The sequence below is a fragment of the Gastrolobium bilobum genome, unplaced genomic scaffold, assembly GCF_033153095.1.
Source record: "Gastrolobium bilobum isolate Gb01-03AN ecotype WA unplaced genomic scaffold, APGP_CSIRO_Gbil_v1 utg500, whole genome shotgun sequence".
NCBI classification, from domain to species: domain Eukaryota; kingdom Viridiplantae; phylum Streptophyta; class Magnoliopsida; order Fabales; family Fabaceae; genus Gastrolobium; species Gastrolobium bilobum.
The window spans coordinates 1,774,265-1,798,655 of record NW_026896335.1 but is presented as its reverse complement, the minus strand read 5'-3'; the positions used below and the strand labels follow the sequence as shown (position 1 = coordinate 1,798,655).

General features: G+C 33.1%; 2 protein-coding genes and 1 pseudogene across 4 annotated transcripts; all 3 read right to left on the bottom strand.

Annotated features, from left to right (window-relative positions):
- Positions 1-1,881: 1,881 nt before the first annotated feature.
- On the bottom strand, positions 1,882-3,736 carry LOC133299099 (putative 12-oxophytodienoate reductase 11). 2 transcript variants are annotated; one of them, XM_061498523.1, is made up of 5 exons: positions 3,666-3,736; positions 3,433-3,573; positions 3,147-3,277; positions 2,639-2,815; positions 1,882-2,465 (listed from the first exon to the last, which is right to left on the bottom strand). In XM_061498523.1, exons 1-5 carry the CDS (start codon positions 3,731-3,733, stop codon positions 1,882-1,884), a joined length of 1,101 nt encoding a protein of 366 aa, XP_061354507.1. In that variant the 5' UTR covers positions 3,734-3,736. The 2 variants fall into 2 exon arrangements, with proteins under 2 accessions (XP_061354507.1, XP_061354506.1); XM_061498522.1 differs by having other exon boundaries at positions 3,433-3,583; positions 3,661-3,733.
- A 4,124-nt stretch (positions 3,737-7,860) lies between these two features.
- On the bottom strand, positions 7,861-11,362 carry LOC133299093 (putative 12-oxophytodienoate reductase 11; annotated as a pseudogene).
- Positions 11,363-14,660: 3,298 nt separating this feature from the next.
- Positions 14,661-17,496, bottom strand: LOC133299035 (12-oxophytodienoate reductase 2-like). 2 transcript variants are annotated; one of them, XM_061498431.1, is made up of 5 exons: positions 17,269-17,496; positions 17,033-17,173; positions 16,640-16,770; positions 15,736-15,912; positions 14,661-15,577 (listed from the first exon to the last, which is right to left on the bottom strand). In XM_061498431.1, the coding sequence occupies exons 1-5, from the start codon at positions 17,340-17,342 to the stop codon at positions 14,994-14,996; spliced, it is 1,107 nt and encodes a 368-aa protein (XP_061354415.1). In that variant the 5' UTR covers positions 17,343-17,496; the 3' UTR covers positions 14,661-14,993. The 2 variants fall into 2 exon arrangements, with proteins under 2 accessions (XP_061354415.1, XP_061354414.1); XM_061498430.1 differs by having other exon boundaries at positions 14,697-15,577; positions 17,275-17,489.
- Positions 17,497-24,391: the final 6,895 nt, after the last annotated feature.

Genomic DNA, 24,391 nt, shown 5'->3' with positions numbered 1-24,391 from the left:
CATACACAGCTTATTAACTAAACAAGTGGCCAAAGCGCTTTAGCCAATACCTTTCTAAACAGTGTATAATGGGAGGAGGGTATAATGGGAGTCCAAAAATGGTGTGGACAGTACCTTATCCAGGTTTTAAAAAAAAAACCACCCTCAAATTAGCTTTCAAAATAGTGCCAATATCTATCTTTCTCGGCCAAAGTTGAAAAAGCCATGCAAATCACATAGATGGAGATTTGGTCAAAATCTATTGAAACAAACATTGGCTTTCTAAAAACCATACTTCATTTGCATAGGAATATGTTGAAAAGAATGGAACCAAACACCATCTAAATGTAAATTACTAAACTTGCATCACTCAATTCTATAATTGGAATAAAATTAAGAATTTGATGTTTCTCATGTTGTAGAAGATAAAATTATTTCTTACACGCATAAAAGTATGTGGGTCTCTGTGAAGAGAAGAAAGAGGGAAAAAATATGAGTCTCATACATTTTTTATGTATATATAGAAAATAATTTTATATTCTACAATATAAGAGATATTAAACCCAAAAAAAAAAATCACCTATCATATTTGAAATTTTCAAAAATAAAAAAATAAGATTGTAAGATGCATTTGTTTTATTGCTTACATTCATTAAAATAATAAATATTATTAATGCAAACTTTTTAATGGTTAGTGCACATACACATGAATATTGTTGAGAAATATAGTCTCACATTGGTTGTATATGCAACTAATTTATAAGGCCTTGGGCACTCCCACCCTTTGAGCTAGCTTTTGGGATGGTGACCTTAAGGTTCTTAACATGGTATCAAAGCGTTCGAAATCTCACCACCTCCCACTTTCTTTGTAGTGGAATTTGCACATGTAGGTGGGCTTGTATGTTGTCCACCCTTCAAGCCCAGTGGGCTCTTGTGTGAGGGGGCGTGTTGAGAAATATAATCTCACATTGATGACCTCAAGGTTCTTAACAAATATGTATCATTTATACTTTACAAAATTATGTAATGAATAAACTCCTCCACTACAGTAATTTTATTATTTTTATAAAGGTATGCAATGAGTAAAGTGTTTCGCAATAATTATTATTTTAAAGAAAATGTTGTTTATAATGGAACATTTTAGTGATTGAATACTTTTATAAAGTTCTTTAAAATAATAAAATTATTGTAGTGAAAACACTTTACTTATTGCATGCTTTTATAAAGTTCTTTAAATAATAAAATTATAATAGCGGAACACTTTATTTATTCTACGTTTCAATAAAATATACATATGTACGAATATGTGCATTAGTTAAAGCTAAGAAACAAAGAAGACTGTTGTTATGGTTCAACCATTTTTATCATTTGAACCAGAAACCAAACCTTGTAAGTAAATTTAAAATAGAGTGGATTAGAGAAAGAAAGAGGAGAGAAGATTTCCTCGCTTCTGACCTCGGGCTTTCAAAGAACAAGGAAATTGGCTCAGTTTTTAGTTCTTATTAGTTGGGAGTTGTTAGTAATTAGCATCATGATGGTTACACTTACACAACACTAAGAATTAGTTGGAAACTGAAAGAATCCTCTTTTAAGCACAAAGCTAATATGGCATTGCAAAATCAAGTACATAGCTTTTGCCCAACACTTCTTGTTGGCATTCAGTCACATTATTACACACAATAATAGTTTTACATACTATACTATGTGCCCAATTCACCATTTAGAAAATGTGTCAACTGGATACAAAGCGTTAGCATACAAGTGTGTCGATAAAAAAAGAAGAAGCATCAGTCTTCCTATTACACTGAGCAACCAAATTGCAAATAGGAATTTGCAAGGGAAGAAAAGCTTATTGAATAAGGAGGTTTCTTCTACCCTTTGGATGCTACAGCATTAGGTTCTTCATTCAAGAAATGGGTAGTCGGTATAACCAAGAACTGGATCATCAGTGTAGAATGTCTCACGCTTATACTTGTTGAGAGGAGCATCAAGCTCATACCTCTTTGGCAAATCTGGATTAGCCAAGAACAAACGACCATAAGCAACAAGATCTGCCCTGTTTTCAGCTATGGCATTGATCCCATCTTTTCGGTCATAACCTCCTGCAGCAATAAAAGTGCCCTTGAAGGCCTTTCTCATTGGCACCAGGCCGTGAGGGCATTCAACTGTTTCTCCACTAAGTTTGATTCTTGGTTCTACCATGTGACAGTACAGAATACCATATTTATTGAGGGCATTAGCCATATAAAGCCCCAACTCTTTGGGATTTGAGGCTTCACATTCTCCATAATCCGCAAAAGGTGATAATCTAATTCCAACTCTTTCTGCCCCTATCTCATTGACAATAGCTTCAACAACATCCAAAGTAAATCGGCAACGGTTCTCAAGGGATCCACCATATTCATCTGTTCGGTCATTCGGTTTATCTTTCATAAATTGCTCGTGTAGGTAGCCATGAGCCCCATGGATCTCAATCCCATCAAAACCTACAATTTGCACCACCACGGTTATGTTACATGATTTGTAAAACGTCCTAGTGCCTCTTAAAGCAACAAACAGTCAAGTTTCTTGAAAGTAGAAACCATATATTATTATGATTGTTGAAGAACTTCAAATTTTGGAAGCATTGGTAGACTAGAAAGTCAGTACGTGAAGTTACCAGCTTCGATAGCATTCCTTGCAGCAAGTCTGAAGTCATTGACAATATGAGGAATTTCATCCGTCCTTAGGCGCCTTGGTGGGCTGAATTGTGTTACATCAATGCCATTTCTACGAAGTTGTGGTGTGAGTGGCTTGTCTGTGGACGATATTGGTGCTTGCCCATTTGGCTGATAAACTGTTCCAAATTATATGTCAAAATATCAGAACGTAGCTGATATCAAATCAAGTTTCCTTAGCTTAACATGTCCTAGCATATGTCATATTTTGATAACCAATTTCTTATAATAATTCCTTCCACATTTGCATTTTGACAAAAAAAAGTTATAGCAGAACGCTGAGTTCAAAGAGAGGGCCAGAGGCAGGAGAATCAAAGCAATAGGTTCAATTCAACAGAATTCCCTCCCTCATGTACGTGTTTGTCTACTGAAACAAGTTAAAATTAAAGTTGGTTTATATGCAGAGAAAACTCAGTTAATAGCAGCTAATTTCATTTGATGAGGAATTACCTGTATTTGAAACCCTTCCAACATGCCAAATCTGACAAAAGAATATTCCACCTTTGGCATGAACAGCATCCACAATGGGTTTCCATGCTTCCACTTGCTCTTTCGTCCATATGCCTGGCGTGTGTAGTAACCTTTGCAGTCACACATATATACAATAAAAAAAAAAGAAATCACATTTCACGGAGTGGATTTTGGTTTTATTAATATATAATGAAGAAAAAAATGAGTTATGATATGAAGCAAAGTAGAATAAACATGAAGAATGATAAGAGTGTAAATTAGTTACCCTTGAGCAGTGTCAGAGACACCAGTAGCTTCAGTTATGAGAAGACCTCCCTTAGAAGTTCTCTGAGAGTAATACAGTATAGCATGCGGCTGAGGAACATTGTTGTAAGATCTCTGTCTGGTGAGTGGCGCCAAAACAACTCTGAAAATGACAAGTTAAAAGAAGGGGTGAAGCAAATTGGAAAAGGGAAAAAAAAATTGGTTGTAGAGTTAAAAAAGATGAAAATAGAATACCTGTGGGATAGATTGAAGTTGCCCATCTTGTAAGGAGTAAGAAGAGGAAGTGAATCTGCAGCAGCCATTTCAATTTCAAGAGGGTAACTAACGAGGCAAGGATCTTCTATTTCAACATGAAGAGTGTGTCACTATTTATAGAAACAAAACAAGTCGGTAGTTGTATTGTGGCCAATGAGCAATCCAATACATGCACCAAGTTCTGAGTACTGTAAAATTAATTAATGGGATTAATATATGTTATGTCACAGGAGATAATATTATTTTCTATATATAGGAAATAATATTTTCTCCCGTGAGATAATATTATATTCTCTATATACATAAAAGTACGTGGTGTTCATATTATTTTTTTGGGGATTTAGATCTTCTCATATGAAAAAGTGATCATGTTATTTGATCAGAATTACTCATTAAAATGAGTAATTCTGATCAAATAACATGATCATTTTTTCACATAAAAAGATTCAAATCCAATTTTTTTCACTCTTCTCTTACCATGATCTCGCACACTTGTATATGTGTTGTGTGTATATGAGATAAAATTATCTTCCACAAAATAAAAAAATATAATCCCTTAATTTGTTTGAGGGTTTATGAATGACGTGTTCCATTGCGTTGGTGTATTCATTTTGCCTTCAAATAATGAGGCTGGTCCCTTTTTAAAATGAGGCGGCGCCCGCCTGGGCGGCCCACCGTGTTATAATATCAATTATTTATATTAATCAATTATTATAAAATATATAATTAAACTTCATATTACTAAATTAATTTTTTGTTATGTAATATTAATTTTTTAAATTATTGAATATACCTGCCCAGGTTGCTCTTTGCATGGGAGTTCATTGAACCCATTATTTTGTATTCTTCATTGGATGGCCTGATTTTGATCCTCAGATTTTTTAGTGTCGTTTTTGGCCCGTTCAAGAAAATAGATAAAGGATCGGATTGCTGTAATTCATTTCGGGATGCGCGGGTGAATTTTAATGGGCTCAATTTACAATGTTTGTCGCCATAGATACTCTAAACTTCTCATGTTGACTGCTTTGTTCAATTTTTTTGGATTCAGAAGCAATGATGTATTTGAAGGTTATATTTTAGGATTTTATTAATATCATGTGAGATAAATTATCTCATGTCATAGACACAAACTTGTAGGTTCTATCATTTGAAAAAAAAAAAAAAAGTGACACAATTATCGAAAAGTGTGTAGGAGAGAATTTTATAACATGAGAATAGTATTTTCTTATATTTTATGCATAGTTGACTCAATTATTATGCTAGAAATAGTTGTTCATAATTGGGGGCAGTAGCATTGCAATGTACATTATCAAACTGAGAACCTATTTCCTATGATTAATACTTCTTAAATGTTCTATACAATAAGGTGGGAGTCTGTAGTGCGGTAACTATAACCACATTGTGTGGTGCCTCAAATTAATGTTTAAAGGTTGAGGTGGGCAGACATTATTTTCTTAGAGGCTTATTTTTCATTTTCTACATTTATTTAGTAGATCACTTGACTGACAAAATTTTGTCCAATATTTCAAAGGTAATGTCTAACCAAGAAGCAGTGGACTCTATCAGACAAATAAACGATGCTCAAGTTGCAGCAAGGCATTTAACATTGATTAATAACTTTAAGTTGCAATAAAGATAATCTAAAAACAAATTTTTTTATAATAATCTTAATTCATCTAAGTTGTAAAATCATCACAAAGTTTTAACATTGATTAAGAACTTAAAGTCGCAATAAAGATGTTTTGTACTTGATGACATACAGTCTATTGTAAGAATAATAATAATAATAATAATGGTGAAGTTGAAATTTCCATTTCATATCTAGATAATAATAATGTTTACTTATCAATTTAATGTTTATAAAAAATTTCAATTAATAGATTTTATTAAATATGTACTTTTTATTTTACATTATACATATGTTATGTTTAAAATTTTATGTTACAATTTAATTATTCAAAAGTCGAAAAAATGTTATTAAATCTGACCCGAGTACCGATTTAATGGGTCACTAGTTAAACAGGGTTAACCTACATAAATATATTAAATATGAGGTAGGATCCTTTGACACCTCATATGATAGTTGTTAGATCAAAAAAGATCAATGGTGTCACATGCTTACAAATCAAAGTCGTTGATCTTTTTTGATCTAACGGCTATCAGATGAGGTGTCAAATTTTAAATTTGACACCGGTGTCAAAGCATCCTACCTCATTAAATATATGCAAATATATATTTTAGAATCAAAATTTCATAAAAATGTTCAAATACTTAGATATACATATATGTGTTGCAATTTAGGAATTTGAGTTGCTAGTAGTGGTGGAAAAACACAATATTTCAGCATTTTTTTTTTATAAAAAAATTGCATGACCCACCGGTTCAATCGGCCTGGTCATCAATTTTTTTCCAAACACAGACCGGGTCGAACCGATTCTTACTGAATCTGTTACATGGCTGATCTGTTGACTCACTCAAAGCAATTAGTGTCACGACCCAAATTTGAGACATGACCGGTGCACAAGCTAACGTAACTCAAACACCCTTGACTTGGCAACTTTTGGTATGGATCCCAAAAATATATATAAAAATTTCATAAATTAACTTTTGGTTCAAATCAATCTATTTTCAATGATAAATAAAATTATTGAATCTCATACATTTAAATAAAATATCTATATATTCAATTTTCTATCTAATATTTCAAAATAATTATTAATATCACAAATCATAAACATGATGTTATTATGCAAAAATATCCATAACATATAAATTTGAAATATGAAATTTAACCAATCATAATATAAAATATTTGTTTTCCCATAGACATATTAAACAATAATTATATAACTGAATCTGAAAGAAAATAATCGTAAAATATGTCTTCATAATCATTATTCACTTAGAGGTTTGAAGAATCAACTAAAGCACGTCCGGTAACTAGTGAACTAGATTTTAGCCAAATCCGACCACCACTGCAAAGATATAAATATTTCCGTATGTTTGGATAATAGGCTTGTCTCAAAGAGCTCAAGAAATAAATTTTTAAAAAGTGGGTTGCAACCCTTTCTCCTTGGAGCACATCCCTTAACTTCAAAATTTACCCCAAAATCTACCTGCAACTGCAAGAGAAGAAAAAAAATGGTAGGGCTTCAAAGTTTAATTAAGCTTTCAAAAGAATCTTAAGATTCAGTGGGAAAAAGCAAATGAAGAGGAAGGAAAAAGAGAGAAGAGACCAACATGAAGGAGTAGAAGAAATAGTGAAATGGTGGAATTCACTGTGTATTATAGTAGTGAAAGGGTGATATGTTTACTTACAGGTATTTAAGAGTGCACATAAAAGGCACAAAGAGTGCAATAGACGAAAGGTTCGAAGTTCCTGCCCTAAGGCGTGAATTGCGCTTATGACGACGGCAGAGAGAGGGTGTAATAGGCAAAAGGTTCGAAGGTCACGTCCCCAAGTATGTGCTTTTGTAAGTGGCTGTGAAATGTTCTAAAATGGTGAGAGGAGGTGGATCCGAATTGTTTCTAGCCATAATGAGAATTATGTTGCAAGCAATGAAAAGTGATTCTACTAATAGGTGATTAGGATATTTTGTGATGTTAACATTTTGTCTCTAATGAGATCAGAGAATTAGTCAAAAAAATTAATGAAGTACACGGAATTGTGATTTTAAAACATAGGTTATAAGATTTTGGAATTGTCACACATGAATGAAGAAGTAGGATTTGATAGTTTCCTCTCTTTATTTATATATTTATTTTGAGCAAGAATATCAGGGTATCCAATCTGAATCTGAAGTTGTAGTTATAGCCATTTGACATATTTGAGGAACCAAACACTGTAGGGTAGGGCTGAGAGGGGACCTGAATTGCACAGCATGTGCAAGAAAGCCAAACCAAAAGTAGTTCCTTGTCTTTGACGTCTGATTTTCAAAGAACAAGAAAATTGGCTCAGTTCTCTAGCTTTTATTAGTTGGGAGTTTTAGTATCTATATCAACATTACCTTCATCCCAAATAGTTAGGAATTAGGATCAACACGATAATTACCAACACTTGGCAAAAATAAAATAAAAGAATTGGGTACTGATATAACCTTCATTCTGGCACAAAGCTCATATGGCAATGCAAAATCAGGTACATAGCTTTTCCATAACATTTCTTGTTGGCATTCTGTTACATTATTACACAATAATAGTTTTACATACTATGTGCCCAATTCACCATTTAGAAAATGTGTCAACTGGATCCAAAGCATTATTAGCAGACAAGTATGTGAAGGATATGTCGGTAATGATATATGCATCATTATTCGTATTACACTAAGCAACCAAATTGCAAATAGGAATGTGCAAGGGAACAAAAGCTTATTAAATAAGGAGGTTCTACGCTTGGATGCTACGGCACTAGTTTCTTCATTCAAGAAATGGGTAGTCAGTATAACCAAGAACTGGATCAGGAATGTTGAATGTCTCCCAGTTATACTTGTTGAGAGGAGCATCAAGCTCATACCTCTTTGGCAAATCTGGATTAGCCAAGAACAAACGACCATAAGCAACAAGATCTGCCCTGTTTTCAGCTATGGCATTGATCCCGTCTCGTCGGTCATAACCTCCTGCAGCCATAAAAGTTCCCTTGAAGGCCTTTCTCATTGGCACCAAGCTATGAGGGCATTCAACTGTTTCTCCACCAAGTTTGATTCTTGGTTCTACCATGTGACAGTACAGAATACCATATTTATTGAGGGCATTAGCCATATAAAGGCCCAATTCTTTAGGATTTGAGTCTTCACATTCTTCATAATCCGCAAAAGGTGATAATCTAATTCCAACTCTTTCAGCCCCTATCTCATTGACAACAGCTTCAACAACCTCCAGAGTAAATCGGCAACGGTTCTCAAGGGATCCACCATATTCATCTGTTCGGTCATTCGGTTTATCTTTCATAAATTGCTCGTGTAGGTAGCCACCATGGATCTCAACCCCATCAAAACCTACAATTTGCACCACCACTGGTATGTTCAATACTAAAATGATTTGTAAAATGTCCTAGTGCCCTTTAAAGCAACAAACAGTGTATTTACGAAACCATATTTTATTATGATTGAAGCAATTCGAATTTTGGAAGCATTTGTAGACTAGAAAGTCAGTGAAGTTACCAGCTTCCATAGCATTCCTTGCAGCAAGTCTGAAGTCATTGACAATATGAGGGATTTCATCCGTCCTTAGGCGCCTCGGTGGGGTGAATTGTGCTACATCAATGCCATTACTTCGAATTTGTGGTGTGAGAGGCTTGTCTGTAGACGATATTGGTGCTTGCCCATTTGGCTGATAAACTGTTCAAAATAATATGGAAAATGGGCATACGTTAAGCACGTAGATACTGTACATAAATGTATATTACTTAAAAAAACAATGTAGTTACCCCTCAAAACACTCAATAACAACAATCTCCAAATAACTCCACTTTTACTATCAGGGGCGTTTGATACAGAATAAATTTTTTTTTATTCCAGAAATTTTTTTTTGCAGATAAATAGTTAGCAAATTTTTTTACGGAATAATTTGCAAAAAGATGTTTGGTAGCCCAAAAAATTAGACAGAAAACTTGGATTAATTTGACTAACTATGTTTGGTTGATTATAAAAAAATGATAGAAATCTTTACCCAAATTACCCATACATTTTCTTTCACCCCTCTGTTTATATCTTGGGCTAAGGGTGTTTTTATCTTAAAAACTTGGAACCATTTTCCCCTGCGTCGGCAATTCCTTTTTCCACATTTTCAATAGCAAAGTTCAACAACGTAAAATGGTGACAAACAACTTAACCGCAAATTGAGTTTACAACGGAGAAACATTTCTTCCCTCCACCAAACACATTAAATTATTTTTTCGTACCACAATTTCCATGGCAAAAAAAATTTGGCAGCGTACCAAACCTAGTGATGGTAGACCTAATTACTTGATTGAAAAAAGAGAGAGGACAGGCTAGTGCTATAAAGTTGTTACTATGCGCAGGGTCTATAGTAGGGGCCCTGATGCGACTTTCACATGATCAACCATTGTGGCAAAGTTCCCCTTCAGACCACGTTATTTGATTGATGTTAAAAAAAAAAAATGAGACAGGTTGACAACAAAGGTAATATGACACATTATTGGCCAATGATTTAGCTTGAGGTAGTAACTATTAATAACTTGATCAATCAATTTACTCATATGCCATATTTTGATAACCAATTTCTTACAGTAATTCCTTCCACATTTGCATTTTGACAAAAAAAAGTAATGGAGAAAATTACGAGCTTGGCAATAGAAGGCTGAGTTCAAAAAGAGGGCTAGAGGCTGGAGCATATCTTTGGTATTATTGTAGTAAGTACTTCCTTACTTAAAAATAGGGGGAAAAAAAATGTGATTTAGGTGACAATAACTACAAAAGGTAAAATGGAAAAAGTTGATTATATTACTTTTTTTTTATTTAGTAAAAAATGTCTTCGGTACTTATATTGCACCGATATCAACATGGGACACAACACGACACTCTGATACGTTAATTCTAAAAAATTTACATTTCGACACGTTAGGATATGATTTGATATTAAATAATATTTTAATTTATGTATGTATATTATATTTAATATTCAATAATTTAATAAATAAAAAAATGAAGCTAAACTTATAATATCTATCAATTTTGCAAAGAAACATAAGATATTTCAAATATTTATATTAAACTCAATAAAATAGTAATCTTAATCCAACAAATCTAATAATTGGAACTCAAAATGCAACGCAACACAATATTTGAACCCTTTTTTGAATTTCTTCGACGCGTGTTGGAGTGTCGAGAAGTGTCAGACATGACACTTCAATTTTTTTAAAGATTTTTTGAAATGTCGATGCATCATACTTCGATAATATAGGGTGCTGAAAATATTTTCCAGAGACGCAGGTGAATCAAAGCAATAGGTTCAATTCAACAGAATTCCTATTTATGTTTTTGTCTAGGGAAACAAGTTAAAATTAAACTTGGCTTGTATGCAAAGAAAACTCGGTTAATAGTCAATTTGGTTTGAAAAGGAATTACCTGAATCGGAAACCCTTCCAACATGCCAAATCTGACAAAAGAATATACCACCTCTGGCATGAACAGCATCCACAATGGGTTTCCATGCCTCAACTTGCTCTTTCGTTCATATGCCTGGTGTGTGCGGATACCTTCACAGTCACAGATTTATAAAATAAAAAAGAAATCACATTTTTTGTAATGGTTTTTTTTGTTTTTTTGTTTTTTTTTAAGAAGAACAAATTATTTCTGAAGCAAAGTAGAGTAAATCGGAAGAAAGATAAAGTGTAGTGTAGAAATAAAACTACCCTTGAGCAGTGTCAGAGACATCAGTAGCTTCAGCTATGAGAAGACCTCCCTTGGATGTTCTCTGAGAGTAATACAGTATAGCATGAGGTTGAGGAACATTGTTGTAAGATCTCTGTCTGGTAAGTGGTGCCAAAACAACTCTGAATGACAATATTAAAGAAGAAGTGAAGCAAATTGAAAATGGAAAAAAAAAAAACCAGAAATGGTTGTAGAAAAAAAGATGAAAATAGAATACCTATGAGATAGATTGAAGTTGCCCATTTTGTAAGGGGTAAGAAGAGGAACGGGATCTAGTGCAGCCATTTGTAGAAGAAGGTGAGGGATACGATTCAATTGTACCGTAGGTAATGATTGCTTACTTATTATGAGACAAGGCAAATATCGTAGGTATGGGAATTTATAGAAGGAGGAGGAAGCAAGTCAAATGAAGTGATTGAGGCTAATGACACACTGGCTGTGGATGCCGTGTGCTATTGCGCAGGTATACTCACGTTTGACCCATATATTCAGACTCCTTCTGATTAATTAGAATACGAATAGGTCTTATGCATTAAAGATGAGGAGAATGAGAGGCAATTCACCAACCGTGCCGTGTTGAAATTTCGTGAGACGATCTATTTCCATGCTATGTCTTTTCCCATTTTCTCAAGGCTTGCAGCAACCTCCCCTCTACGTAAACACCTTCGAGACGGGGCATTTTGACCTTATTAGTGTCGGGTGGGTATAAAAGGAGTCCAAGTGAATGCTTGGATTTTATTTTTTTTTAGTTAAACCTAAGCTAAGCGAAACATCTTTTGAGAAAAAAATTTATAACGAGAACCTCTTTTTTGTATAATGGAGAAAAAGTTAAAAGCTAAAAACAAATTTTAAGCTCTTATATGTTTTACTTGAATTGTGTATTTTTTTTTAAATGAATAATTATAAAAATAAAGAGAGATAATTTTCTTGAAATATGTGTTTTTAAGCTAAAATTTTTATGTAATTACCAAATAACTTTTAGCATTTTTTTAAGCTCTTTTTTTTAGCTTATAAGTAGTTTCTAGATTAAAAAAAAGAGGATCCAAACATGCTCTAAAGCAGAGGACCATTATCAATGAAATAAGATAGACTAATTGTACTAAAATGGATCGACACCACGTCTCAACTCAAAGTCTTAAAACATTAGATTTATAATTTTTTATTTATTTATATGCACTTCACAGTAGTTCATTACTAATCAATATAGAACTCATTACATTTAAATATCTCAATAATTAATTCAATTTTAAAAAAGTTTCACTAGTAAAATTTATTATCAAATTAATACATAACAAGCGTCAATAGTTATGAAGCACCGATACTTCAAAAATTCTGACGTATCGTGTCTGACACTCTTCGACACTTCTTGACACTCCAATACTCATTGCAAAGACTCAAAAAAGATTCAAAGATTACTGTTGAGTTATATAGTCCCACATTGATTGGATGGGCAACTAATATGGCCTTTATAAGGTCTTGAGCACTCCCACCTCTTGAGCTAGCTTTTGGGGTGGTGACCTCAAGGTTCTTTACATGGTATCAGAGCCTCACCGTCCCCCGCTTTAAAAAGTGGAATTAAAAAAAAAAAAAAAGCACAAACAGGTAAACCAAAAATGGGCCTGTGCAATTCCACGCTTCTAGCCTAAAGGGCTCTTGCGTGAGGGGGCGTGTTGAGTTATATAGTCCCACATTGATTAGATGGGCAACTAATATGGCCTTTATAAGGTCTTGAGCACTCCCACCTCTTGAGCTAGCTTTTGGGGTGGTGACCTCAAGGTTCTTTACAATTACGTTGCATAGCATTTTGAGTTTTAACTATTTGATTCGTTAGATTACAATTATGATTTTATTGAGTTTAATATAAATATTTGAAATATATTATGTTTCTTTGCAAAATTGATAGATATTATAAGTTTAGCTTTAGGGGTGGTGACCTCAAGGTTCTTTACATGGTATCAGAGCCTCACCGTCCCCCGCTTTAAAAAGTGGAATTAAAAAAAAAAAAAAAGCACAAACATGTAAACCAAAAATGGGCCTGTGCAATTCCACGCTTCTAGCCTAAAGGGCTCTTGCGTGAGGGGGCGTGTTGAGTTATATAGTCCCACATTGATTGGATGAGCAACTAATATGGCCTTTATAAGGTCTTGAGCACTCCCACCTCTTGAGCTAGCTTTTGGGGTGGTGACCTCAAGGTTCTTTACAATTACGTTGCATAGCATTTTGAGTTTTAACTATTTGATTCGTTAGATTACAATTATGATTTTATTGAGTTTAATATAAATATTTGAAATATATTATGTTTCTTTGCAAAATTGATAGATATTATAAGTTTAACTTTATTTTTTTGTTAAATTATTAAATACTAAATATAATATACACTACGTAAATTAAAAATATTATATAATATCAAAATATGTAAAATTTAACAATTTTTAAGATTATCGTGTGAGAATCTCGTGCACAGCGAATAATATCACCGCGTTAAGATACATCACATAACGTTACATATAAATCGAGCAGCTCAAATGTGCGTGACTCAATTTGACCAGAGGCGCGGCACATTTGGTATCACGTTTAGATTTGTCAGACCCACCGTTAAAGACGCGGTACTTCAAGAAACGCGTTCAGTGTCCGGTCAACCATAAACGCGGTTGACTTACTGTGTCGTCCTTCTCTTCTTCAGTTTTTCCTTTTCCCACTTCTTTTGTTTTTTTGGCCCTTCTGTAACGCTTTCTTTATCTTCTTCCTTTTTCTTGCATTGTCATTCACATTTTTATGTTTTTCTCTTTTCCTTCCGAACCCATTATAACTTCTTGCATTCTTCTCTCTTCGGTAGATTTTGCTGGACTTCAGAGGAAAAATGAAAGATTTTGCATTGTGGGTTTGATTGGGAAGTTGAATCGCAGAAGAAAGACGGCAAGAAAAAAGAAGAAAAAAAAAACGTTTTTGTTTTGCGTTTGTTGTTGTGTGCCATGGATCAGTCGGCCTCTGTTGCGAGCAGAACCCGTAGCAAGAAAAATTTGAACTTGCAGAGTGTCTCAGATGGTGGATCATCCAAGGGGAGATAGAGGGTTGGTGAACCTGATGTGGTTTTCTTGGGAGAAAACTTTTGTGAAAGTGAAGGTAAAAGGGTCTCTGTTTCAAGTAGTGAAGGTACAGGGAAAATGAAATCTGGGTCTGGAGCTTCATGTTCTATATCCAAGGGGAAACGGAGAAGCTTTGTCTTTACAGCTGATTCGGAATATATATTTTTTCTGTTTGGCTTCCAATTACTATTTTGCCCATAGTTTCTTACCTTGGTTCGGAATATAAGACCGCAACTAATGTTCTAAAACTAGTTTAACGGAAGAACAAAATAAGAATGTTGTTTACGGTTCAATCATTTTCATCATTTGAACCAGTAATCATTTTAATCATTTAAAATAGAGTGGATTAGAGAAAGAAAGAAGAGATCAGTCTTCCTCGCCTCTGACCTCTGATTTTCAAAGAAAAGGAAACTGGCTCAGATCTCTAACTTTTATTAGTTGGGAGTTGTTAGTATCTATGACGCTTACAAACACCATCAACATTACTCTCAACCCAAACTAGTTAGGATCAACATAATAATTAGCAACACTTAACCAAAATAAAATAAAATTGGGTACTGAAATAACCTTCATTTTGGCACAAAGCTCATTATGGCAATGCAAAATCAGGTACATAGCTTTTGCCCAACACAACTTGTTGGCGAATAGCAACATTATTACACAAACTCAAAATAATAGTTTTACATACTATGTGCCCAATTCACCATTTAGAAAATGTGTCAAATGGATCCAAAGTGTTAGCAGACCAAATTGCAAATAGAAATGTGCAAGGGAAGAAAAGCTTATCAAATAAGGAGGTTCTGCCCCTGGATGCTACAGTATTTGTTTCTTCATTCAAGAAATGGGTAGTCAGTATAACCAAGAACTGGATCATTAGCGTAGAATGTCTCCCGGTTATACTTGTTGAGAGGAGCATCAAGCGCAAATCTCTTTGGCAAATCCGGATTAGCCAAGAACCAACGACCATAAGCAACAAGATCTGCCCTGTTTTCAGCTATGGCATTGATCCCGTCTTGTCGGTCATAACCTCCTGCAACCATAAAAGTGCCATTGAAGGCCTTTCTCATTGGCACCAGACTGTGAGGGCATTCAACTTTTTCTCCAACAGTTTTCATTCTGGGTTCAACCATGTGACAGTACAGAATACCATATTTATTGAGGGCATTAACCATATAAAGCCCCAATTCTTTGGGATTTGAGTCTCCACATTCTGCGTATTCCGCAAAAGGTGATAATCGAATTCCAACTCTTTCTGCACCTATCTCATTCACAACAGCTTCAACAACCTCCAAAGGAAATCTGCAACGGTTCTCAAGGGAACCACCATATTCATCTGTTCGGTCATTCACTTTATCTTTCATAAATTGCTCGAGTAGGTAGCCATGAGCCCCATGGATCTCAACCCCATCAAAACCTACAATTTGCACCACCACAAGTAGGTTACATGATTTATAAAACGTCCTAGTTCCTTTCAAAGCAAGGGACAGTCAAGTTTCTGAAACCATATTTTATTATGATTGAAGCACTTCAAATTTTGGAAGCATTTGAACACTAGAAAGTCAGCGAAGTTACCAGCTTCAATAGCATTCCTTGCAGCAAGTCTGAAGTCATTGACAACATGAGGAATTTCATCCGTCCTTAGGCGCCTTGGTGGCGTGAATTGTGCCACATCAATGCCATTACTTCGAATCTGTGGTGTGAGAGGCTTGTCCGTAGACGATATTGGTGCTTGCCCATTTGGCTGATAAACTGTTCAAAATAATATGGAAAATGGGCATACATTGAGCACGTATATCGTGTCCATAAATGTATATAACATGAAAAACTAGTTATCCCACAACAATACTCAATAACAACAATCTCCAAACAACTCCACCTTACTGTCTGTGATGGTAGACCAAGTTATTTGACTAAAAGAAAAAAGGAACGTCTTGTGCTATAAAACATTTACTATACGCAGGGTTTATGGAAGGATTAGTCCTATTGTGTGGGTATATAGTAGGCACCCTGACTTGCGACTACCAGGTCACATGGCAACAATAACAACAGTTGGGGCAAAGATCCCCTTCAGACCAATTTATTTCATTGATTTCAAAAAAAAAAAACATGTTAGGGACAGGTTGACAACAAAGGCAATATGACACATTATTGACCAATGATTTAGCTTGAGTTAGTTACTATTAATAACTTGATCAGTCAAGTTTCCTCACTTACATGTCCCAGCATATGTAATAATTAAGATAACCAATTTCTTACAGTAATTCCTACCACATTTGCACTTTGACGAAAAAGGTATTGGGGTGAAAATAACAGGCAGGGCAACAAAACGCTGAGTTCAAACAGAAGGAATAGGTTCAATTCAACAGAAATGCCCCGTGCATGTTTTTGTCTACCGAAACAAGTTAAAATTAAAGTTGGTTTAGATGCAAAGAAAACTCAGTTAATAGCAGCTAATTTTCATTTGATAAGGAATTACCTGAATCGGAAACTCTTCCAACATGCCAAATCTGACAGAAGAATATACCACCTTTGGCATGAACAGCATCCACAATGGGTTTCCATGCTTCCACTTGCTCTTTCGTCCATATGCCTGGCGTGTTCGGATACCTACACAGTCATACATATAAAAAAATAAAAAAGAAATCACTTTTTATGGAAGGGTTTAATGTTTGTCATTTTAAACAACATACTATTTTAGGAGAAAAATAGACACATAGAATAAAAATAATAAAAGAGAAAGTGAGTGATTTTTTTTTAATTTAAATTTTAAATAAAAAATTTTATTTTGTGAAATTACTTATGTCATTTAAAATTTTTTAAATAAGATTAACTCTGTATCATTTAAAATTACAAACATTAAATAACTTACCCTTGAGCAGTGTCAGAGACACCAGTAGCTTCAGCTATGAGAAGACCTCCCTTAGAAGTTCTCTGAGAGTAATACAGTATAGCATGAGGTTGAGGAACATTGTTGTAAGATCTCTGTCTGGTGAGTGGTGCCAAAACAACTCTGAAAATGACAAGATTAAAAGAAGGGGTGAAGCAAATTGAAAAATGGAAAAAACAAGAAATGGTTGTGTAGAGTTAAAAACATGAAAATAGAACGCATACCTATGGGATAGATTGAAGTTGCCCATTTTGTAAGGGGTAAGAAGAGGAATGGGATCTAGTGAACCCATTTGTAGAAGAAGGTAAGGGATCCGATTCAATTGTAATAACTACTTACGAATGAGGCGAGGCGAGATTCGAATTCAATAACAAGTGGGTATGTGAATTTATAGAAGGAGAGAGGAACAAGTCAAATGAAGTTGTTGTAGCCAATGAGACACGGGTTATGGATGACGTGTGCCATTGCGTAGGTATACTCTCAGTCTCACCTTTGACCCCTTTTCCGACCAAATAAAATCATCAATCACCGCAGCAACACCGTGTCTGCGGGGGCGGCCCATCGTGTTACTGTCAAATGACGAGGGGGAAGATATTCTTTGTTAAAAAAACAAAAATATAATAAGAGAGGAGTATTTGTTATCTTAAATGAAATAAAGTTATCTCATTTTAAAAGAAATAGACACAAAATAATTTTTTTATTTAAAATTTAAATTAAAAAAAATCACTCACTTTTCAATTTATATTTTTTGTGTCTATCACTCTTTTAAAATGACATAATTTATATCATTTAAAATGGCAAACATCGAACCCATGAAATAAATTCTTTTCTCTTTTTATTTTTTAAGAAAAGTTTCTGCTAAAGTGATTGTACCTCGTCCGCTAAACCGTCTACGTTCGTTCTTTTCCAATTAATTTGGGAAGTTTTGATGTGACCAATATCTTTGAAAAGAACAGAACAGAAAAATACAACTTTATGGGTGAGGTACATTCAAGTTTACTATATGGTTGAAGCAACCTACATTGAAGTCTCTGAAACCATATTTTATTCTGTAAAATAAGCATTTTAATATTTGACAGTAGAAACACTTTTGTGTGTGGGCCATTTTTTTTCTTTCTTCTTTTTCTTTTCACTTAGGTCTATACTATCATATATTTTTATGTGTGTGTAAAAGATAAAATTTATCACCTACAATATAAAAAATATTAATCTCATTATTTACAATAGGAGCTCATACCTATAAAGCTCTTTCTCAGGTTACCTGAGTCAAGTCCAATATTATGAATAACTTAAAGAGGAGCTTTATAGGTATTGCAAAACTTATTGCCATTATACAATTGGGTTCACTTTTTCTGCAGTTACTGCATATAAGTTATCTGCAGTAAGCCAATACGACGTCGTTTTGGGACGGAAATCATGGTGTTTTTGTAATTTTAATTTATTTCAGGGTTACAATAGTCTTTATATTTATAATTTTTTAAGATTTCAATAGCAAAACGACGTCATTTTGGAAATAAATGCAGATAACTTATCTGCATTAACTGCAGAAATATTTTCCCCTATACAATTTTAGAAATTTTTAAATAAAATTTCGGAAAGTTATAACTTTTGATTTGAGAATCCGAATTAGGTGCTTTTTTTTATTTCATATAACTTTTCGAGAGCTACGCGTTGAAAAAGTCCTGTAGAATTTTTTTTTAACATATACTCGAGTACATGTTTAATAATTTTATATTTGATAGTAGAAAAACATCAAATATCATTAATATTTGACAGTAGAAAAAACATGGAATAATAATTTGTTTCATGATATGTTTCATAGAATTATAAATCATTATTCTTTAGAGATGTGATATTTATTCTCTATTAAATGAGATTTGATTTTTCCAACATATTCTTCTTTAATTTGTAGAAAATTTATTATTACTTATCATTAAATTTTTCCTTACTAAAATTTGATTTTACTTAAACTTATCTATCATTTACCTAACAACTAATATTAAATATTCTTGTCGAATTATAAAATAAAAATTATTTAGAAAATGTATAATTTACAAAAAGAAATATTATAATAATATGAGAATTTTTATTTTATTGATTTACATTATTCTAATAATTTTTCCTAGTTAAAAATATGTTACCATTTGATCAATTCTAATTACATTCAATACATTACTTTTTAGGCAAATCAGTGGAGGACACTTAGTGTCTGTTTGACATGTCTTATTTTTAGTTTCTTTTAAAAAACTCGTATTATAAAAAAAGAGTTTTTCTTTTATACTGAAGAATAAAGTTAAAAACTAAAAGTTTCTATAAAAAATTTAAGATATATGTCAATTTTTTGGAATCCTCGTATTTATTTTGCAGTTTTACCTTTATTTTAACGGGAATGATATTGAAACAACCAAGTTGTGTTACTACCAATCAATCCCACTGTTAGATCGATTATGTTAATCCAACGGTTATATTTATTTCCATCTTTGTATGATCGTGATTTTCCAAATTTAATACTTTATATTTATTTCCACATTTGTATGGTTATGATTTTTCATATTTAATGCTTTCATTTTAAATATGGGGAATCATAACCATACAAAGATGGAAATAAACATAACCGTTGGATCAACATAATCGATCTAACGGTGAGATTGATTGGTAGTAACATGGTAGTAACACAACTTGATTGTTACAATATCGTTCCCTTTATTTTAAATATATATTTATAAATTTTATCTTTTACCCTAATAATTCGTCCTAATAACAAATCATTTCATCTTATCTCCTTCAAAATCATCGGAACAACTTTATATAATAACAAAATAGTTTTTATTTTTATTTTTTAACTTTAACTTAAAAATAATTTTTATCTAAAAAAAAATGTCAAATAGACTCTTACACTTGACCAAGTAGTACACAAGGCATGAAAAATCTCATCTGAATTAATGAGTTACATCACAAGGCTAATTACTTTTTGGTCTAATACAGGAGTAGTATCAAGCGAAATGAGTGAAATAGAACTCCAATCAGGAAGTATAATAAAATAAAAATCGTAAATTCCCTAGATTTTGATCGTGTAAAACAAAATTATTTTTCTTAGTATGATAGGGAGAATATCATGAATTGTGAAGTATTAATATTATACTTCAACAAAATAAAAACTTAATGTATAATTTGTTAATTAAGTGTGATTCTGAAAATACTTTTTAAATATGAAAAATAAAGTTAATCAAATTTTTGCTAATAGAAAAAATATTAGAATCCCAAAACAAAACAAACAAAATAAATTTATGTCACATTTTTCATATATTTCATCAACATCACCATCCCAAACTAGCTAAATCGACAGGATTACTTTGATTAAATTTGTAGTGGGTGATTTAATTCTGAATATCCTCCGTTTGTGTTCCCACGAAGTTGGATTGCAATTAATCGATAAGAACTAATTTAGGGGAGATTTGGAGGAGATTTTAAAGGGGATACCACGAAAGAAAATTTTAATATAAAAATATCTGAATGGAAATATGGGTAAAAGTAGTTGAGGTTTTGATAAAATTCATGAAAGTTATGGCTACAAGAGGAGAAATGAGGCTGGTAAAGATATCTTAAACGTTGAACTAGCTTATGGGTTGATGCAAACGAACACATTTTTATGAAAAAGGGAATCACATGTAATCACTTATATATTACAGCGGCCGAAATTATAGATAGATTGATTTCTTTCTTGCTAGAAGAAAAGATAGCATATCTTGTGTTGACAGAAAAATCTACCTGGAGAATATATAACTACTCAGTGTATGTTGGTAGATCTAGAGGTACAGTCAGTGTTAATAAAATCGAGATCTCAGGCACGATCAATATAGGGTAAAAGGATCGTAAATAGTGGGATCAACATGGATCGTAAAATCCTACTACAAAAGATACAAAATTATATTCAACTATGTAAATGCATATAAAATAACTTATATCAAATGTAAAACTCATAAACATAATATAAAAGTCATAAGACTCCTAACTCATAACATAAGTTAAGGAGAATAAGTCATAAATAATAAAAGAGTTCAGTAGACAATAAATAAAACCAAAACACCAGAAGAAAAAAAGAGTTCAACATCTCTAATTTAAATAAAGTCATTCATGAAAAAGCCTTTTACAAAAAGAAAATAATAATAATAATCATGTACAAAAAAGAAAAAAAAAAGCCATGACAATCTTTTACAAAAAGAAAAAGAAAAAGAAATAACATCATTTAAAAAACAAAACAAAACAACCTTTTACAAAAAGAAAAAATAATAAGAACAAAAAAACAAATAAAAAGAAAAAATGATAAGAATAAGAAAACAAACCAGCCTTTCTTAAAAGTATTTTACAAATATTAGTTAGTTTGCAATATTAGTTAGTTAGTTACATCTTCTTCTTTATTGAATTTTGTATATATACAGATCAACGTATCGTTCTTAAAACTAAGAAAGTAATATTCAGATTAATCTCTCATGGAGTTCTTAGATTCTTTCCTCTCTCTCTTTATGAATTATGTATACTTGTAATATGGTATCAGAGCTCAGGCTCTAGTATCCATTCTTCCGCTGCTTTATCATACTACTCTTTCATTGTTAATTATTTTCTTGATTTTTTCTTTTTTCTGCATCATCAATGGCAGATCCAATTCCAATTCCAGAGTACTTAACCAACCCTGGACATCCTTTCTTTTTACATCTGAATGAGAATCCAGCACTCGTTCTTGTTACTCCTTCGCTCAGTGGAAAGAATTATCACACTTGGGCAAGAGCTATGAGCATGGCTTTGATATCCAAGAATAAACTTGGATTTGCTAATGGTTTATTTGTTCCTCCCGGTGCTAATGATCCTCTCATTGCAGCATGGCAACGTTGCAATAATATGGTCCTTGCATGGATACATAAATCGATTAGCACCTCCATTGAAAATCCATATTATGGATGGGTCGTGCTTCAGATATGTGGATTGATTTGAAAAATTGTTTCAGTCAATCAGATATTTTCAGACTTTCTGATATTCAAGAAGATATTTCAAAACTTCAACAAGGAGAGATGAACATCACTGATTATTTCACAGAACTGAAAACTCTGTGGGATGAATTTGATAATCTTCGTCCTCTACCAAGGTGCCAATGTGTTGTTCATTGTAACTGTGGTCTTCTTAAGTTAGTAAGAACTCATCGAGATCAAGATCAAACTGTGAAGTTCTTGAAAGGTCTAAATGAGCAATATGCTCATGTTAGATCACAAATTATGATGGTAAATCCCCTGCCTCATATTAGCAGAGCCTTTTGGTTGCACAACAAGAAAGACAATTTCAGCCTTGTTCCCAAGGTGAATCATATTTAACATCTCATGCTTTTTCTAATGTGTCAAACAATGGCAGGAAATTTTTTGCAAAAAGAGGAAAGACACGTTTTAATTCCAGTAGTCATGGACGTGGTACAAAGTTGTGTACACACTGTGGTAAAAACAATCACACAGTTGATAGCTGCTATCAACTTCATGGATTTCCCCTGGTTATAAAGCTGGTATGAGGATGCAAAATGTAGCCAATCTTGTTCAACAAGAAACTGATTTTGATACTTCAGATAAAGGAATTGATGATGAAACAAAGCTTGGATTATCTCTATCACATGATCAATATCAGAAACTGATGAATCTTCTCCAAAATACTCATCTTCAATCAAAAGATGAAGAGAACTTACTTCACTCTTCCAATCTGGCTGCAGTGTCCAATGTGAATTCTGCTTCACCAATATTCCATTATTGTTCAGGTAATTCTCATGTTCATTGGATCCTAGATATAGGAGCCACGGACCACATTTGTTCAACAAAGTTCCTTTTCTCCTCAACTCATATTTCCATCATGATACCAAATGGAGTACGTGTTACAACTTCTCTTCGTGGGACTGTTTCTATATCTGATTCTTTGACATTGTTAGATGTTCTTTATGTCCCAGAATTCAAAGTAAATTTGGTATCCATCTCCAAATTGGTTACTACTACTCCTTATTATCTGACATTCAATAAGTCTTCATGCTTAATTCAGCAGGTCAATACCAAGAAGATGATTGGTATAGTTGAGATGAAATGAGGATTGTACATGATTGATCATCCTCAACAACCTATGAAGTTTACTGCTACTTTCAATAAAAACTCAGCTATCTCAATAAAGAACGTGGCTACTGCAAAACTTTGGCATTTTCGATTGGGACATTTGTCTCATGAGTCGTTAAGACAAATGTCAATAATTTTTCCTTTTATTTCTTTTGGTGATGTAAAACCTTGTGATATATGTCATAATTCCAAACAACAAAAATTGCCCTTTTCAATTAGTGATACTAAGACTGATAGAATATTTCATATTCTTTATGCGGATATGTAGGGACCGTTTGCTATACCATCAATTCATGGGCACAGATTTTTTCTCACTCTTGTAGATGATTTCTCTCATTTTGTATTGACTATACTTTTAAAAAATGAAGGCAGAAGTTCGCACTAAACTTTAGAATTTCATCTCATATATAGAGACCCAATTTGAAACAAAATTAAAGATTCTTCGCAGTGACAATGGAAGTGAATTTAACATGTCAGAAATTTATCAAAGGAAGGGTATTCTACATCAAAAGAGATGCGTAGAAACACCTCAACAGAATGGGAAAGTTGAACAGAAGCATCAACATGTTCTGAATGTCTTACGAGCATTATTTTTTCAGGCACAACTACCTTCAAATATTTGGTGCTTTTCTGTTACACATGCTCATTTGATTAACAGACTCACCACACCATTTCTTGGCAACAGATCCCCTTACTCAATTCTCTATAATAAATCTCCAGTTATTATTCATTTACGTGTTTTTGGTTGTTTGAGTTATGCAACTACTTTAGCTGCTCATAGAGGAAAATTCTCCTCCATAGCTAGAAAATGCACGTTTATTGGTTATCAGGAAGGAGTAAAAGGCTACGTTCTATATGATATGAATTCTCGAGAAATATTTACTTTTCGAAATGTCATATTTTATGAAGATCATTTCCCTTTCATAGATAAAGCTGTTGTTTCTGATATGTCTTCATCTAATCCAATTTTATTAGAAGGTAAAAGAGAGTAAATGGAAAATATTGATTTCATTGATTGTGGTGAATAATTTGTACAATGAGTGAGCTCTTATATAGAAGAGCATAAGAGAAAAGAGAAAGATCTAGAATATCACTGAAATACTAAACTACCCTTATACCTAATATCTAATACTCCCCCTCAAGATGGAGAGTGAACAAAGAGAACTTTCATCTTGAACAAGAAAAATCAAGAAAACATAATAACCAA